The sequence below is a fragment of the Mobula hypostoma genome, chromosome 3, assembly GCF_963921235.1.
Source record: "Mobula hypostoma chromosome 3, sMobHyp1.1, whole genome shotgun sequence".
Taxonomy (NCBI): Eukaryota; Metazoa; Chordata; class Chondrichthyes; order Myliobatiformes; family Myliobatidae; genus Mobula; species Mobula hypostoma.
Genome location: NC_086099.1, coordinates 144,747,218 through 144,765,678, shown reverse-complemented (window position 1 = coordinate 144,765,678; position 18,461 = coordinate 144,747,218). Strand labels below are relative to the sequence as shown.

The following is an 18,461-nucleotide window of genomic DNA, read 5'->3' as shown; positions in this document are numbered from 1 at the left end:
CAAGGGTAAATCTTGCCTGACAAATCTGTTGGCATTCTTTGAGAAATAACAAGCAGGATAGAAGAAGGAGACTTGGTTAAATGTTTTGTACTTGGCTTTTCAGAAGACCTTTGACAAGGTGCCACACATGAGGCTGCTTAACAAGCTACAAGCCCATGGTATTACAGGAAGGATTCTAGCATGGATAAAGCAGTGGCTGATTGCAGGAAGCAAAGAGTGGGAATAAAGGGAGCCTTTTCTGGTTGGCTGCCAGTTACTAGTGGTGTTCCATAGGGGTGTGTTGGGACCAAATCTTTTTACGTTATATGTCAATGCTTTGGATGATAGAATTGATGGCTTTGTTGCAAAGTTTGCAGACAATATGAAGATAGGTGGAGGGACAGGTAGCTTTCAAGAAATAGAGAGGCTACAGATGGACTTAGACAGATTAGGATAATGAGCAAAGAAATGGCAGATGGAATACAGTGTTGGGAAGTATGTGGTCATGGTAGAAGAAATAAACGGGGTGACTATTTTCTAAATGGGGAGAAAATACAAAAAACTGAGGTATAAAGGAACTGGAGTCCTTGTACAGGATTACTTACAGGTTAATTTTCAGGTTGAATCTGTAGTGAGGAAGGCATATGCGATGTTAGCACTCATTTCAAGAGGACTAGAACATAAATGCAAGGATGTAATGTTGAGATTTTATGAAGCACTGGTGAGGCCTCACTTGGAGTATCGTGAACAGGTTTGGGCCCCTTATCAAAGGGAGGATGTGCTGAAATTGGAGGGATTTCAAAGGAGTTTCAAGAAAATGATTCCAGGATTGAATGGCTTGTCACATGAAGAGTCTTTGATGGCTCTGGGCCTGTACTTACTAGAATTCAGAAGAATGAGGGGTGACCTCATTGAAACCTACCAAGAGGTGAAAGGCCTTGATAGAGTGGATGTGGAGAGAATGTTTCCTATGGTGGGAGGGTCTAAGACCAGAGGACACAGAGAATAGAGGGACGTCCTTTTAGAATGGAGATGAGGAGGAATTTCTTTAGCCAGGGAGTGGTGAATCTGTGGAATTCTTTGCCACAGACAGTTGTGGAGGCCAAGTCTTCATGTATATTTAAGGCAGCTGATGATAGATTCTTGATTGGTCAAGGTACGAAGGGATATGGGGAGAAGGCAGGAGACTGAGGCTGAGAGGAAAATTGGATCAGCCTGATGAAATGGCGGAGCAGAGGCGATGAACCAAATGGCTCTTATATCCTATGGTCTTAATCATTTAGGGCCATGGACCGAGGAATGATAAATGGATGATTAGATAAGTTGTGAGTGATGCATTTTGTGTGCATAGTGGAAGTTGATGTGTGGAAAATAAAGTAGGATAAGTCTAAATGGGTGCGCTATGGTTGGTCAGACCAAAGGGCCTGTTTCTGTGCTTGATGAATTTACACCAGACATCCCACCTCTCCCAGAAGTTCTGGGAGTCTCCCGCATGTTTATAGTTGCTCCCTGATGCCTGCAAATTATATACAATGTCCTGGAAATCAATTTTTTTGAGGGCGAGCAAGCGAGAGAGTGCAAGAGCGACCATGAGAGAGAGAGAGAGAGAGAGAGAGCGAGAGCACACACGTGCGCCATGGCAGAGTGTTCCAAAAAAAGAAAATATAAAACGTATGTCACCCCAGACTGCCCTAAAGTGTACCCCTGCCTAATAGGGGTCAAAAATAATGATAGTGTTGCTCACTGCACTATATGCAACAGTGACTTTTCTATTGCCCATGGTAGGTTAAGACTGTAAAAGACATGTTGAGATGAGTTTAACAGGTGTCATTCGTTCATTAGTGTAGCTAACGTTATTTAAACTAGCCGGCTAGCTGCTCAGGAACTACTCTATTGCAGACATCCCACCTCTCCCGGAAGTTCCGCGAGTCTCCCGCAAATTGATGGTGCTGCCTCCCTGAAATGAGTTTTTGCAGGGTGGGATGTCTGCTTTACACCTCCATGCATATTTCTGGGTGACCTCCCACTGGACCTAGTCAATTGTTGGCAAGCCAGTGCAGTCCCATTTATTTGAATGGTGTCCCTGATTTTCACTAAAATGACAAGTGAAAGCACATGTTTTATTTTAATTGATGTTTTCAGTTAATTTGCAATTTGAGTATTTTAAAATAAATCTATTAAAATTACCAAGCAATTCAAAATTAATTTTATAAAATTTATTTCCAGAGTTTCCAAATAATATCGTAAAGCCATCAAGCTCATTTCCAAGGGCCACATTTGCTCTGCCTGAGGCCTACTTGCTCATCACAGCCACAAGACATTTTGTGACAACAAAGCCTTGTTGGAGCTCCACAGCTTCTACCGCAAAGTGTGAATGGAGGGTTCCCATGAGAAGCTTTTGCAACACAGGCTAGGTTAAGGGTAATTCAAACCACAACATCTAATCCTCCAATATGGGAATAATGGGTTCAATGTGTGAATTAATAATATATTCTTAGCCACTGTATCTGTTCATATTGAATTCTATAAAATATCACATCCTGAGAGAAGCAATCACAAATTTAAAGACATTTTTTGATATTAAAAATGGCTAAAGTGGAGAAATAGAAATGATAATAAAATACGAAGGCTTTCTCTGAAGAAGCATCTCTAAAATCAGTAAAATTAGGCAATTAATAGGTTAATTTTTTTGTAATTATTGAGAGCTGCAGAACTGAAATCTATATCACTAAGTATTAATCATTAGCTCTTAGCCCACCTCACGTCTTTGTTGAAATGATGCTTATATCAATTTATTACTTAATATATTTTATTGGTGGTGACAATTTTGTGAGGGAGTATGACAATCAACCTTTGACTGCTACATCACTGGTTAATTGAAGTGAAGTAAATGCTGCCGAATAAAATTTATTATGCTGTTAACTTATTTTTACTTGTAAAATGAATATAGAAAATTAACAAGAAAGAAATTTAAACAATGGGTATGTGTAGTAAAAAAGGCAGTAGTCAATGAGCTGCTTTGAGCAATTACTTGCTGAGGCGGACTGTGGTAATCCATTATTACCAATTTTATAATTTTATACCACACCAAGGGTGAAAATTACCCCAGCTATGGGAACAGAACTACATAATTAATAATATATTTCTTTAAAAATTAATAATTCCATCTAATTTTGAAATTGTGTATCCTTATTTTGTTCTGTTTATTTTGTTCTTGTCTAAGTCTTGCCCGATGAATATGTGAACTCAGAAAGGGCTGTTATTCAGTTCAGTGTTGACGCTAGAATTTTGGGATGGAACAAATGAAACAAAAGCCTGATTTAATTATTCTTAACCTTCTTGCTTAGGTGAGAAGACCCATTCTTAATGGTATATACAAGCAAAAACAACAGAAGGCTTTGGAATTCCCTCATTTTTTCTATAACTTAAAAAAACGATCTATGAATATAGAGAGGATGCAGCAAGATATGAAAATAAGGGTACATGCATTCCATCAAGACTGGATATTATTGGCTCCCAAAAATGCATTGATGTGTTGAGTTAGCATTGACTGGGAGAGATCTTCACTCTTTACTTTTGTCTGAAGTAGTTTCCCAATTTATTTTCCGAATGTAGTGCAGTGCCCAGAACAGTACACGTATACAAGAATAAATAAGAGCCCACATTGTCACAAGTATATCTACTTCATGCAAATGATTTGCTGCAAAGATTTCAATGGTTGGCAATATTCATCCATAGCTCCAGTTTTCCTGCATATTTTAGCATGTTTCTCATTTAGAGGAGATACTAATCCAAAATAAAAGTGAAATGAAGCGGGCAAACAAAACAAACCATTAAGGAAAGTGGCTCTAAAGTCAGACTCAACATGATGAATATAAAATCATTAAACTACAGATTAAAAGCTACAGCACTCTACTGTGGTTCTGAGATAATACTGCATTAGTGAAGGTTGTGTCTTTTGAAAAAAAATCTAAAGGCTACTCTGCCTTCTCAGATGGATGTAAAATATCCCATGGTACCATTTCAAAACGTACATCACTCAATCAACAATAAACAGATTATCAAGATACTCACTCATTGCTGTTTCTGTCTCATGTTGAGAAAAGTGCCATACAAATGCAAAATGGTTCTTTCAGTAATCTGGCTACAGAAGACAGCGTAGGGTAAAAGGTAGATGGACAAAGATTGGAAAACAGTCTTCCACAACAATCAATCTTGGAACCATTCTTATACAGAAAGAGCATGGAATTCAAAATCAAAACAATAATTCCAGCTGCACAAGACATTAGTTAGACCGTATTTGAAGTATTCTCTGCAGTTCTGATTGCCATACTTTACGAAGGATAAGGTCAAGAGGCTGTAGAAAAGATTCACAAGGATGCAGTGAGACTGGAGAGCTTTAGTATTGAACGGAAACTAGTTACTGTAGCTTGGAGCAACACACATAAAAGTTGCTGCTGAACGCAGCAGGCCAGGCAGCATCTCTAGCAAGAGGTACAGTCGATGTTTTGGGCTGAGACACTTTGTCAGGACTAATTGAAAGAAGAGCTAGTAAGAGATTTGAAAGTGGGAGGGGGAGGGGGAGATCCAAAATGATAGGAGAAGACAGGAGGGGGAGGGATGGAGCCAAGAGCTGGACAGGTGATTGGCAAAAGGGATATGAGAGGATCATGGGACAGGAGGCCTAGGGAGAAAGAAAGGGGGAGGGGTGAAGCCCAGAGGATGGGCAAGGAGTATAGTGAGAGGGACAGAGGGAGAAAAAGGAGAGAGAGAAAAAGAATATATATATAATAAATAACGGATGGGGTACAAGGGGGAGGAGGGGCATTAACGGAATTAGAGAAGTCAATGTTCATGCCATTAGGTTGGAGGCTACCCAGACGGAATATGACGTGTTGTTCCTCCAACCTGAGTGTGGCTTCATCTTGACCACTGTGCGGCCACTGGGAGATCCTGCTTTCTCTGGCAGACACAGCGTAGGTGTTCAGCGAAACGGTCTCGCGTATATATAGAAGGCCACATCGGGAGCACCGGAAGCATTATATCACCCCAGCCGACTCACAGGTGAAGTGTCGCCTCACCTGGAAGGACTTTCTGGGGCCCTGAATGGTAGTGAGGTAGGAAGTGTAAGGGCATGTGTAGCACTTGTTCCGCTTAGAAGGATAAGTACCAGGAGGGAGATCGGTGGGGAGGGATGGGGGGGACAAATGGACAAGGGAGTCGCATAGGGAGCGATCGCTGCGGAAAGCGGGGGGGGGGGAGGGAAAGATGTGCTTAGTGGTGGGATCCCGTTGGAGGTGGCGGAAGTTACAGAGAATTATATGTTGGACCCGAAGGCTGGTGGGGTCGTAGGTGAGGACCAGGGGAACCCTATTCCTAGTGGGGTGGCGGGATGATGGGGTGACAGCAGATGTGCGTGAAATGGGAGAGAAGAGATGCATTTGAGAGCAGAGTTGATGGTGGAGGAAGGGAAGCTCCTTTCTTTAAAAAAGGAGGACACCTCCTTCGTCCTGGAATGAAAAGCCTCATCCTGACAGCGGATGCAGCGGAGACGGAGGAATTGCGAGAGGGGATGGCATTTTTGCAAGAGACAGGGTGAGAGGAGGAATAGTCCAGATAGCTGTGAGAGTCCGTAGGCTTATAGTAGACATCAGTAGATAAGCTGTCTCCAGAGATAGGGACAGAAAGATCTAGAAAAGGGGAGGGAGGTGTCCCTCCCGTCTCATGATACTCCATAGGCCTCCCGTCCCATGACCTCCCTAGGCCTCCCGTCCCATGATCCTCTCATATCCCTTTTGCCAATCAACTGTCCAGCTCTTGGCTCCATCCCTCCCCCTCCTGTCTTCTCCTATCATTTTGGATCTCCCCTTCCCCCTCCCACTTTCAAATCTCTTACTAGCTCTTCTTTCAGTTAGTCCTGACAAAGGGTCTCGGCCCGAAACATCGACTGTACCCTTTTCTAGAGATGCTGCCTGGCCTGCTGCGTTCACCAGCAACTTTTATGTGTGTTGCCTGAAATTCCAGCATCTGCAGATTTCCTTGTGTTTACTGTAGCTTGGGACGGTTCTCCCTGCGGCAACGGGGGTAGACAGGTGACTATGTCAAGGTTTTTAAAATCATGTGGTGTATTGATAGGAGAGGTGGTCACTGTCTTTTTGCAAGATAAAGGGAGTCTAAAACAAGAGAACATGGGTTTAAGGTGACTGGGGATTTGTTTTTTACACAAAGGGTGATGTGTATAAGGAACAAGTTGTCAGGAAGTGGTTCAGATGGATACAATTACAAAATTGAACAGGCATTCGGAGAGGTACAAGGATAGGAAAGTTTAGAGGATATGGGCAAATTCAGGCAAATGGAAGTAACTCAGGTAGGCACCTAGGCTAGCATGGACAGGTTTGGCCAAAAGGTTTCTTTCTGTGCTGCATAAATCAAAGACTCTATAGCATCAAATATATGGCATACTTAAATAAGACATTAATAAATGTAGAAAGGGCATGTAATGGTGAATGAAGTAGAAAGCAATGTGCCAATATTGATGCCCATTGTTGCCTAAAATGGCTACAACTTGTTTACTATTGGATAGTTCACACAGGTTCCACCAAAATATCCATAAACAACTACATGCAAGAGTCGCACTTGGGTTGCATCATTCTGTCTGGATTACCTTCCTTAGGAGTGTAAAAACCTTATGAGAGATGAAATATATCAATGCAAAATGAGAATGCTTTTTGTACAAAGATCATATTTTACTCATTCTTGACAATGTCAACTTGTGACTGTTGTATGCCACAGAGAACTGACATTTAATTCTGGGAAAGACACGTCAAGACTTCACTTAGTTACAGTGCTTTAAAGACCTATTTGCTGTACATTGTTGAACCTCCATTTCTGATCTCCATCTCTTCTGACTGCTTTATGGTCGACCATTGGAAGGAGGAAAAATGTGACTCTGCTATAAGTTATAACGGAGCTACAGGATATGTTGATACATAGATGGACAGCATATATTGAGAAATTTGAGGAGAAGCAAGCATAGTATAAAGATGACATGTGTTCTCTCTCCCTCTCTGCAAGTGTGTCAGCTTGCATGAATGGAATGTTCAAGAAGTGAGATTTGTGCCTGTTTACGCTTCTTGATTGGAAAACCTGAATGTTATGCTAATGGGTATTTGCTTTAAATGCTCTGACAGGCGCACGGCACAAATGTTTGGGTTATTATGAGCTACTGGGTTACTGGGCATCCCAACCCTTTCACAACAAAGTCACAAGTTTACATATCAGTTCTTATTTTAATACAACAGAAATGAAACGAAATGATTTATCATTGAGCTATTGAGTATAACAACGAGAAAGAGGTCACTTAGTTAAAGTACTCCAAACATTTGCGTTAATAAATCTGACTAGATACCATATTTACATACAGCTGACACATATCACCACAGTTAAATACAAACCTTCCTGGTTGAGGGGGGCACAGTAAATTTAATAGGCTTATACTTCCTGTTGTAATTAATGTTGAAAGTGCCACCATTGAAGAGCCGCAGTAATTGAAAAGGGTGCAGTGCTGAACTGTAGCCTAGAAGACAAAAATCATATACACTTTATCAAAGTATGTAGAACTTGGATTCCCATTACCTAGAACCAGGATAAGTAATGCAATGTTGTCAAGAATATTCATTAATAATGTATTGCAATATGTAATGTAACGTCTTGGAACACCTGGACAACAACAGTACCCACATCAGGCTGCTGTCTATTGATTACAGCTCAGCATTCAACACCATCATCTCCTCAGTACTAATCAGCAAGCTTCAAAACCTGGGCTTCTGTACCTCTCTCTGCAAATAGATCCTTGATTTCCTCATTGGGAGATCACAGTCAGTACAGATTGGAAATAATATTTTCGCCTTGCTGTAAATCAACACAGGTGCACCTCAAGAATGTGTGCTTAGCGCACTGCTCTCCTCTCACTACACCCATGACTGAGTGGCTAGGCACAGCTCAAGCGCTATCTATGAATTCGCCTATGACACAACAGTTGTTGGTAGGATCTCAGATAGTGATGAGGAGGCGTACAGGAGTGAGATAGCTCAGATGGTTGAGTGACCATAAACCGTAAGACATAAGAGCAAGATTAGGCCATTCAGCCCATCAAGTCTTCTCCACCATTCCATTATGGCTGATTTATTATTCCTCTTAACTCCATTCTCTTGCCTGAGTGGTGTCACACCAAAATCTTGCACTCAATGTCAGTAAGGCCAAGGAATTGACTGCAGACTTCAGGAAATTGAAATCAGGAGAACACGTAGCAGTTTTCATCAAGGAGTCAGTAATGGAAAGGGTAGCAGCTTCAGGTTCCTGGGTGTCACCATCTCCGAAGTTTTATCCTTTGGCCAACATAATGATGTAATTTTCAGTTTCAGGTAACTCGCACCCCCTGGTATGAGCCATCGCCGCTCTTGTAAAAAGGCACTGGCTGTCTACTCTATCTGTGTTTCTTATAATCTAATACACCTTTATCAATTTGCCTCTCACCTTCCTTTGCTCCAAAGAAAGAAGTCCAAGCTTGCTCAACCTTTCCTTGTATAAAATGCTCTTAAATCCAGACAGTATTCTGGTAAATCTCCTCGGCATCCTTTCTAATGTTTCCACATACATAATCAGCTGACCAGAACTGAACACAATACTCCATTTGTTGTTTAACAAGATTTTTATAGTGCAGCAACATTACCTCACGTCTTTTAAACCCAATATCTGAACTAATGAAGACCTCCTTGACCACTCTAACAACTTGCGTGACAACTTTGTGGGATCTATGTATGTTGTTCATAGGTCCCTCTATTCTTGCACACTGCTTAGAATCCTGCTATTAACCTTGTACTTAGCCTTCAAGTTTGATCTTTCAAAGTGTATCACTTCACACTTCTCCAGACGGAATTCCATCTGCAGCTACTCAGCCCAGCTCTGCATCCTGGCTATGTCCTCTTGTAACCTACAACAACCTTCTGCACTACCCATAACACCACTAACCTTCCGCAAACTTACTAACCTAACCTTCTACTTCGTCATCCAAGACATTTATATAAAAAAAATCCCAAAGAGCAGGGATTCCAGAACAGATAACTGTGAAGTTATTCACTAACTTCCAGACAGAATTCACTCCATCTACTACCACCCTTCTGCCTTCTGTAGGCTAGCTAATTCCACACAGCCAAGTTTCCACGGATCCCATGGCGTATACCTTCTGGATGACTTTTCCACAAGGAATCTTGTTCAATGCCTTAGCACAATCCATGTACACCACATCCAACTGCTCTACCTTCATCAATTTTGTTTTATTTGGGTTCTCCAATTACTTGTATTTGTTTTTGTTTATTGTGACTTACTTATTTAATTAACTGAATCTAAAACCCCCATCTGCTATCCTAGATTTGTATTGATGTCTCCAAGGTGTAAGAAATAAGAACAATTGTCCTTTGGCTTCTTGAGCCTGCTCTGCCATTCATCAAGCCATGGTTGACTTTCCACCTGAATGCCATTTTTCAACACTACTCTCATACTGTGTAGTTTGATTTCCTCAATGGCCAGAAATCATTAAAATTTACGATGAATGACAGAACCTCCACATTCCTTTGGGATAAGGAACATCAAAGGCTTGTCACACTCTCGATGATGAAACTTTTCTTTATCCCTGTTCTAAATGGCCTGGGAATAGTTCTTAACTTGTTGAAAAGTGGTGTTTAATTACTTGGATAAGCACTCAGTGAGCATTTAAAATCACATAAAATTGACATCTTTCCAGTCAATAGCTTGTGATTTTATTCTCATTTACTAATTGACAGTAATCATCTCCAGGACGTTCATGCAACCTAGCAGGTCAGGCAGCATCTATGGAAAAGAGTACAGTCAACGTTTCAGGCCGAGACCCTTCATCAGGACTGGAGAAAAAAAGCTTTAAGGAGTCAGAGTTAGAAGCGGGCGGAGGGGAGGAAGAAACACAAGATGATAGGTGGAATCCAGAGGGGGTGTGAGGTAAAGAGCTGGGAAATTGACTGGTGAAAGAGATACAGGGCTGGAGAAGGGGGAATCTGATAGGAGAGGACAGAAGGCCATGGAAGAAAGAAAAAGGGGGAGGATCACCAGAGTGAGGTGATGGGCAGGTAAGCAGAAAAGGTGAGAGACGGAAATGGGAATGGGGAATGGGAGGGGGCAGCTCATTAGCAGAAATTTGAGAAATCGATGAAGGCTACTCATACAGAATACAAGGTATTGCTTCTACAACCTGACTGTGGCCTCATCATGACAGTAGAGGAGGCCATGGACTGACATGTTGGAATGGGAATGGGAATGGGAAGTGGAATTAAAATGGGTGGCCACTGGGAGATCCCGCATTTTCTGGCGGATGGAGTGAACGAAGCACAGTCACAATCTACGTCGGGTCTCACTGATACACAGGACACACCGGAGCAGCGGATGCAGTAGATGACCCCAAAAGACTCACAGGTAAAGTGTCCTCTCATCTGGAAGGACTGTTTGGACCCCTGAAAGATAGTGAGGAAGGAGGTGTAGTGGCAGGTGTAGCACTTTTTTTCTACTTACAAGGATAAGTACCAGGAGGGAGATCAGTGGAGAGGGACGAATAGACAAGGGAGTCGCATGGCGAGCAATCCCTGAGGAAAGCAGAAAGGTGGGTGGTTGGGAGAGAGATGTGCTTGGTGGTAGGATTCTTTTGGAGATGGCAGAAGTTATGAAGAATTATATGCTGGACACGGAGGCTGGTGGGGTGGTAGGTGAGGACAAGAGGAAGCCTATCCTTGGTGGTGTAGCAGTAGGGGGATGGGATGAGGGCAGATGTGTTCAAAATGGACGAGATATGGTTGAGGAGAGCGTTGATGGTGGATGAAGGGAAACCCCTTTCTTACAAGGAGGACACCTCCTTCATTCGGGAATGAAAAGTGTCATCCTGAGAGCAGATGCAGCAGAGATGTAGCTTAGGAGACCCCTTTGCCGAGCATCTACGCTCTGTTTATCCAGTGTGGCCTCCTGCATATCGGTGAGTCTTGGTTTAGATTGGGAGACTGCTTCGATGAGCACTTACACTCCGTCTGCCAGAAAAAGAGGGACCTCCCAGTGGCCACCCATTTTAATCCCCATTCCGAGGTGACAATCCATGGCCTCCTCTACTGTCATGATAAGGCCATGCTCAGATTGCAGGAGCAATACCTTATATTCCGTATGAGCAGCCTCCATCCTGATGGCATGAACATCAAAACCCTCCTTCACTATTCCCCATTCCCATTTCCTTCTCTCACCTTTTAAGCTTACCTGCCCATCACCTCCCTCTGGTGCTCCCCCCCCTTTTCTGTCTTCCATGGCCTTCTGTCCTCTCCTATCAGATTCCCCCTTCTCCAGCCCTGTATCTCTTTCAACAGTCAACTTCCCTGCTCTTTACTTCACCCTTTCCCCCTCCCGATTTCACCTATCATCTTGTGTTTCTTCCTCCCCTCCAACTTCTAAATCGGACTCCTCAAATCTTTAGTTCTCTAGTCCTGATGAAAGGTCTCGCCCTGAAACATCGACCATACCCTTTTCCATAGATGCTGCCTGACCTGACTGACCTTTGGCTCGTACAGGAGAGTGAGAGGAGATAATTGATCAGAGTTACTGGGAAATAGTCACTCCAAAGTTGCAGGAGGCGAGTAGCTGGGTGACTGTCAGGAGAAATGGAACTGTGAATAGGCAGTTAGCACAGAGCATCCCTGTTGCCATTCCCCTCAATAATAAGTATACCGCTGTTCTGGGGGATGACTTTCCAGGGGAATGCCATGGTGACCAGGTTACTGGACCGAGCATAGGTACATGGTGCAGAAGGGGAAGAGGGAGAAGAGGGGAGCGGTCGTGACAGGGAATTCAATAGTCAGAGAAACAGACAGGAGATTCCATGGATGTGAACGGGACACCCGAATAGTATGTTGCTTCTCAGGTGCCAGGGTCAGGGATGTCTTGGCTCTCATCCACAGCATATTGGAGGGGGAGGGGGGAGAGCAGCTGGATGTCTTGATACATATTGGTACCAATGACATAGGAAGGAAAAGCAATGAGCTCCTGAAGAGAGAATTTAGAGAGCCAGGCAGAAAGCTGAGAAGCAGGACCACCAGGGCAGTAATTTCTGGATTGCTGCCTATGCCACGTGCCAGTGAGAGTAGAAACAGGATGAATTGGCAAATGAATGCGTGGCTGAGAAGCTGGTGCAGGGGGCAGGGCTTCAGTTCTTGGATAATTGGGATCTCTTCTGGGGGAGGTATGACCCCATTCAAAAGTGACAGGTTGCACCTTGACCCGAGGGGAAACAATATTCCCGTGGACTGATTTGTTAGAGCTGTTGGATAGGGTATAAACTAATTTGGCAGAGAATTGGGATGAACTTGTTGCACTTTTACAGATTGTTGGGTACGATGTTGTGGTCATCACTGAATCGTGTGTGAATGATGGTTGTAGTTGGGAGCTGAATGTCCAAGGTTACACCTTGTATCGGAGGGACAGGAAGGTCGGCAGAGGAGGTGACCTGGCTTTGCTGGTAAAGAATGGCATCAAATAGATCAGAAGGTGTTTAATCCTTATGGATTGAGTTAAGAAACTGCAAGGGTAAAAGGACCCTGATGGTAGTTATATGCAGGCCTCCCAACACTAACTGAGATATAGACCACAGATTGCAACAGGAAATAGAAAAGGCATGTCAAAAGGGCAATGTTATGCTAGTCATGGGAGATTTCAACATGCAGGTCGATTGGGAAAGTCAGGATGGAAATGGATCCCAAGAGAGTGAGTTTGTTGAATGTCTATGAGATGGCTTTTTAGAGCAGTTTGTCATTGAGCCTACTAGGGGATCAGCTAATCTGGATTGGGTGCTATATAATGAACCAGAGGTCATTAGGGAGCTTAAAGTAAAAGATCCCTTAGGAAGTAATGATCACAATACGATTGAGTTTAACTTGAAATTTCATCGAGAGAAAGTAAAGTCTGATGTAGCAGTATTTCAGTGGAGTAAAGGAAATTACAGTGGTATAAGAGAGGACTTGACCAAAGTAAATTGGAAGGAGATGCTGGCAGGGATGACAGCAGAGCAGTATGGCGTGAGTTTCTGGGAAAAATGAGGAAGGTGCAGAATAGATGTACTGTATTCCAAAAAGAGAGAAATATTTAAATGGCAAAATAGTACAACCATGGCTGACAAGGGATGTCAAAGCTAATGTGAAAACAAAAGAGAGGACATACAACAAAGCAAAAATTAGTAGGAAGACAGAGGGTTGGGAAGCTTTTAAAACCCTACAGAGAGAAACTAGAAGAATCATTTGGAGGAAAAAGATGAAATATGAAAGCAAGCTGGCAAACAATTTCAAAGTGGATAGTTAGAGCTTTTTCAAGTATGTAAAAAATAAAAAAAAATGAGAGCGGATACAGGACTGCTAGAAAATGAGACCGGAGAAATAATAATCAGGGACAAGGAGATAGCTGATGAATTAAATGAGTATTTTGCATTAATCTTCACTGTGGAAGACATTAGTAGTGTGCCAGATGTTGAAGGATGCAAGTGAAGAGAAGTGAGTGCAGTTACCATTACAAGGGAGAAGGAGCTCAAAAAGCTGAAAGACCTAAAGGTACATAAGTCACCCGGACCAGATGAACTGCACCCTAGGGTTCTGAAAGAGGAAGTGGTAGAGTTTGTCGAGGCATTAGAAATGAACTTTCAAAAATCATTGGACTCTGGCATGGTGACAGAGGACTAGAAAATTGCAAATGTCACTCCACTCTTTAAAAAAGGAGAAAGGCAGCAGAAAGGAAATTATAGACCAGTTAGCCTGATCTCAATGGTTAGTAAGATATTGCAGTCAGTTGTTAAGGATGAAGTTATAGAATACTTCACAGGTGAAGACAGGACAAAGTCAACATGGTTTCCTTAACAGAAAATCATGCCTGTTGGAATTGTTTGAGAAGATTACATATAGGATAAATAAAGGGGATGCAGTGGATGTTGTATATTTGGACTTTCAGAAGGCCTTTGACAAGGTGACACACATGAGGCTGCTTACCAGATTAAGAGCCCATGGTATTTCAGGAAAGTTACTGGCATGATTAGAGCATTAGCTGATTGCTAGGAGGCAGTGAGTGGGAATAAAAGGATCCTTTTCCGGTTGGCTGCCAGTAACTAGTGGTGTTCCGCAGGGATCACTGTTGGGACTGCTTCTTTTTATGCTGTATATCAATAATTTAGATAATGGAATAGAAGGCTTTGTGCCAAGTTTGTAGATGATACGAAGATTGGTGGAGGGGCAGTTGTGTTGAGGAAACAGGTAGGATGCAGAAGGACTTAGACAGACTTGGAGAATGGGCAAGAAAGTGGCAGATGAAATACAACGTTGGAAAATGCACGGTCAGGCACTTTGGTAGTAGAAATCAATATGCGGACTATTTTCTAAGTGGGAGAAAATCCAAAAATCTGAGATGCAAAGGGACTTGGGAGTCCTTGTGAGAACACCCTGAAGGTTAGCCTGCAGGTAGAGTTCGTGGTGAGGAAGGCAAATACCATGTTAGCATTCATTTCCAGAGGTCTGGAATGAAGAGCAGGGATGTGACGCTGAGGGTTTACAAGGCACTTGAGTGTTGTGAACAGTTTTGGGCTCCTCATCTAAGAAAAGATATGCTGGCATTGGAGAGGGTTCAAAGGAAGTTCACAAGGATAATTCTAGGAATGAAAAGGTTATCATATGAGGAACGTTTGGTAGCCCTGTGTCTGTACTCGCTGGAATTTAGAAGGATGAGGCGGGGTCTCATTGAAACCTTTCGAATGTTGAAAGGCCTAGACAGAGGAGATGTGGAAAGGATGCTTCTCATGGTGGAGGAGCCTAGGACAAGAGGGCAAAGCCTCAGGATACAGGGGTATTCATTTAAAACAGAGATGCAGAGAGATTTCTTTACCCAGAGGGTGGTGAATTTGTAGAATTTATTACTGCAGTCAGCTGTGGAGGCCAGATCGTTGGGGGTATTTAAGGCAGAGCTAGATAGGTTCTTGATTGGTCACGGCAATGAAAGGTTATAGGGAGAAGGCTGGGGAGTGGGGCTGAGGAGGGGAAAATTAGATCAGCCATGATTGAATGGTGGAGCAGACTCGATGGGCCAAATGGCCTAATTCTGCTCCAATGTCTTATGGTCTCTTAGGGACTAAAGAGACAATCTGTGCATGGCGCTGAGGGGTGTTGGTGAGGTCCTAATTGAATACTTGCTGCCTGTATCCACCAAGAACAAGGGCATGGAGAAATCAAAAGTTCAGGTTTGATGACATTAATTGTCTGTACTGTATAGCTATTAAGAAGGGGGAGGTATAGATATCCTGAGATGCATAAGGGTGGAATAATCCCCAGGGACAGATGAGATCCATCACACAATGCTATAGGAAACAAGGGAGCTTGATGGAGATTTTTGCTTCATAGTTTATCACAGGCAAGGTACCAGAATACTGGAGAATAGCTAATGGCATTCCTTTATTTAGGAAGGTTAGCAGGCATAATGACTACAGGCTGGAGAGTATTATGTTGGTGATAGGGAAACTACTGTAGAAAATTCAAAGCAACAGGGAATTCTTGCCTCACTAATTTGATAGTTTTTTTTTCAGGAAGTAACAAGGGAATTTATGAGGCTGGCTGCAGATATTGTCTAGATGGACTTTAATAAGGCATTTGATAAGGTTACACATGGAAGACAACAGGAATTCTGCAGATGCTGGAAATTCAAGCAACACACATCAAAGTTGCTGGTGAACGCAGCAGGCCAGGCAGCATCTATAGGAAGAGGCACAGTCGACGTTTCAGGCCGAGACCCTTCGTCACGAAGGGTCTCGGCCTGAAACGTCGACTGCGCCTCTTCCTATAGATGCTGCCTGGCCTGCTGCGTTCACCAGCAACTTTGATGTGTGTTACACATGGAAGGTTGGTTCAGAATGTAAGTGCATGGGATCCAAGATGGGCTGACCACTTAGACCCCGAATTGGCTTGGTGGTAAAGAGGCAGTAGTGGAAGAGTAATATTCTGATTAGAACTCTGTGTACTGGGGGATCAGTGCTATGGCCATTGCTGTTTGTGAAATATATTAATGATCTGGCTATGAATGTAGAAGGTATGATTAGCAAGTTTGTGGATTACACGAGAATTAGTGGGGCAGTAGTAGCTGGGCACTGAGGACTATTGGTGAGGAGAACGACTAGGCATTGAAGTCCGTAGTTCCCTGAAGGTGACAGCATGGGTCGCTAGGGTGATGAAAACGTTACATGCTATGCTTGCTTGCACAGAATTTAAGAGTTGGAACATTATGCTACAACTTTACAAACACCAGTTCAGCTACACTTGTACAGTTCGTTTTGCCACTCTATAAGAATGATGTCATGATGCAGAGGAATTCACCAGGCCGGTTTCTGGAATGGAGCACTAAGGTACGAAGGTAGACTGGATAGACTGTGGCAGAGGAGACTAAGTGGGTCACCTGATTGGAATATATAAGGCATTGTTTGGGTCGATATTCAAAATATTTTTCTCTTGGTCGGAGTATCAAAAATAAAGGTAATAGATTTAAGGCGAGTGGAAGGAGGTTTTAATGAGCATCTGAAGGTAAGTTTGTTTTCACATAGTGTGGTTGATATCTGAACATATTGCTAGAGGGAATGGTGGAACTAGATACAATCATAACACTTAAGAGACATTTAGACAGGCCCTTGAATAACAAGACATTGAAGGATATAGTTTTAACGTGGGCAAAAGAGATACGTTATTAGGCCAAAGGTCAGTGTGGATGTATGGAGTTAAGAGATCATTTCTCTGCTGTATGACACTATTATTATCTTTTGCCTAATAAAGATTATTGACAAATAACAATAATCCAAAAGCTGACATGCAATGTTTAGTTTGTAACCGATGTAATATTACATATACTGTGCTTCCTAACAATATTCATAGCCATGTCCTTTGGCTCCAATACACATGTGCTTTAACAATATTGTTAGCATGATCAGGAGTAAAACAGAAGTGTTGTTAATAGGAAAGAACCACATCAAATAGAGATTTATTGCTTTCATAGAGAAAATGATGGAAACTGTTGGGAAGGCAGAATAATTTGGTGGTGGCATCAAGGTCCAGCTTTCATAAATTAATCAAGAGTGATTCATGAAATAAAGAAGCTCTGAGGTGGAAGGAAAAGCTGCATGAAACCTTACCTTTAGTCATAAAAGGGGGGAGGAGGAGAAGAAGTGAGAACAGAAGAGTGGGAAATAGTGGGAGTGACTCAAGTGCCCTTTCAGCTTGAGTGGGCATGAATCACTGGTTGAGGAAGAAGAAAGATATATCAAAACTACTCAGAAAATTGCAGTCAGAATATCTGTAGTGGGAATGAAGAAACTGGGAGAATGGAATGGGGTCTTTACAGTAATTAAATGCAAGGAGGTGAAGGATTAAATATTAACTGGCACAACTGCCATGCTCGTTTTTTGCAAAATAAAGGGACACTTCACTGCAAGATCATCTAATCTGCATGTGCATGGAAATATCACACCATCCATGTAATGCTCAATTATAAGACATTAAAATAGTGAATGTGCTGAACATGTACGGAAAGGATTTCTTGCATCTGTTAAATTCCCCAATAGACTGACATGATTTCTACCCTTGACATCTAGTGGTAGTCCCTCAGTTATGTCCATTTATTATCCAAGTATACCAATTAAAATTATACACCAATGTATTTTTTCCACCAACCTCAAAGATAAATAATCCCTATACATATATATATTGCAGCATGTGCCGATATGTGTTTGAAAAAACCTAGATGTTTATTTTAATTGGCATTATTTGAGAAAATGCAGAACTACTGAAAAAAATATGAACATTGTACCACCTATCATCTGACTACAACTGAGCTCTCACGAGGTTTTAGCACAGTTTTAGTTTTAGATTTGCCATAAATGGTCACCTGGTTTCCATTTGGCAAGCTATGATACAGTATACATAGAATACATTTTTACTTGAAATTGCTTTTTGTCAACTGTATGATTTTCAAAACTTTTACATATTGTGAATAATTCAGAAATACATATTTTATTGCCTTAAGAATTTTTGAGATGCCCTTGATTTTGTCATACATTATTTGTAATATGAGTCAATGTTTACTGTAAACTACCAGAGACAGAAACAACTCTTACACTTTAATGCTTACTGTCAGAAATATGGAAAAAAAATCTTTTATGCTCATTTTAAAAGCACTAAAGTTAGCAATAAAACAATTACACTTCAAAGCAATCAACACTGCAGAACTGAGATTGGTATTATTTTACCTTAGATAGCTGCAGTTATCTAAAAAAAAATTGCAACACAGGATCCGTATTGATTCCCAGCAGGGGTAGTACTGCACCCCGAGGGGGCGACAGTGTGTCCTAAGGGGTT

The 18,461-nt window shown here is 42.1% G+C and overlaps 1 protein-coding gene across 1 annotated transcript in view; it reads right to left on the bottom strand.

The window, feature by feature from the left end:
* The window catches only part of si:dkey-256h2.1 (uncharacterized protein LOC337520 homolog), a 203,331-nt gene that overhangs the window by 33,080 nt on the left and 151,790 nt on the right, over nucleotides 1-18,461 (bottom strand). The window contains exon 9 of the mRNA XM_063043813.1: nucleotides 7,434-7,555. Coding sequence (XP_062899883.1) covers nucleotides 7,434-7,555 — 122 coding nt within the window. The remainder of the gene's footprint in view (nucleotides 1-7,433; nucleotides 7,556-18,461) is intronic.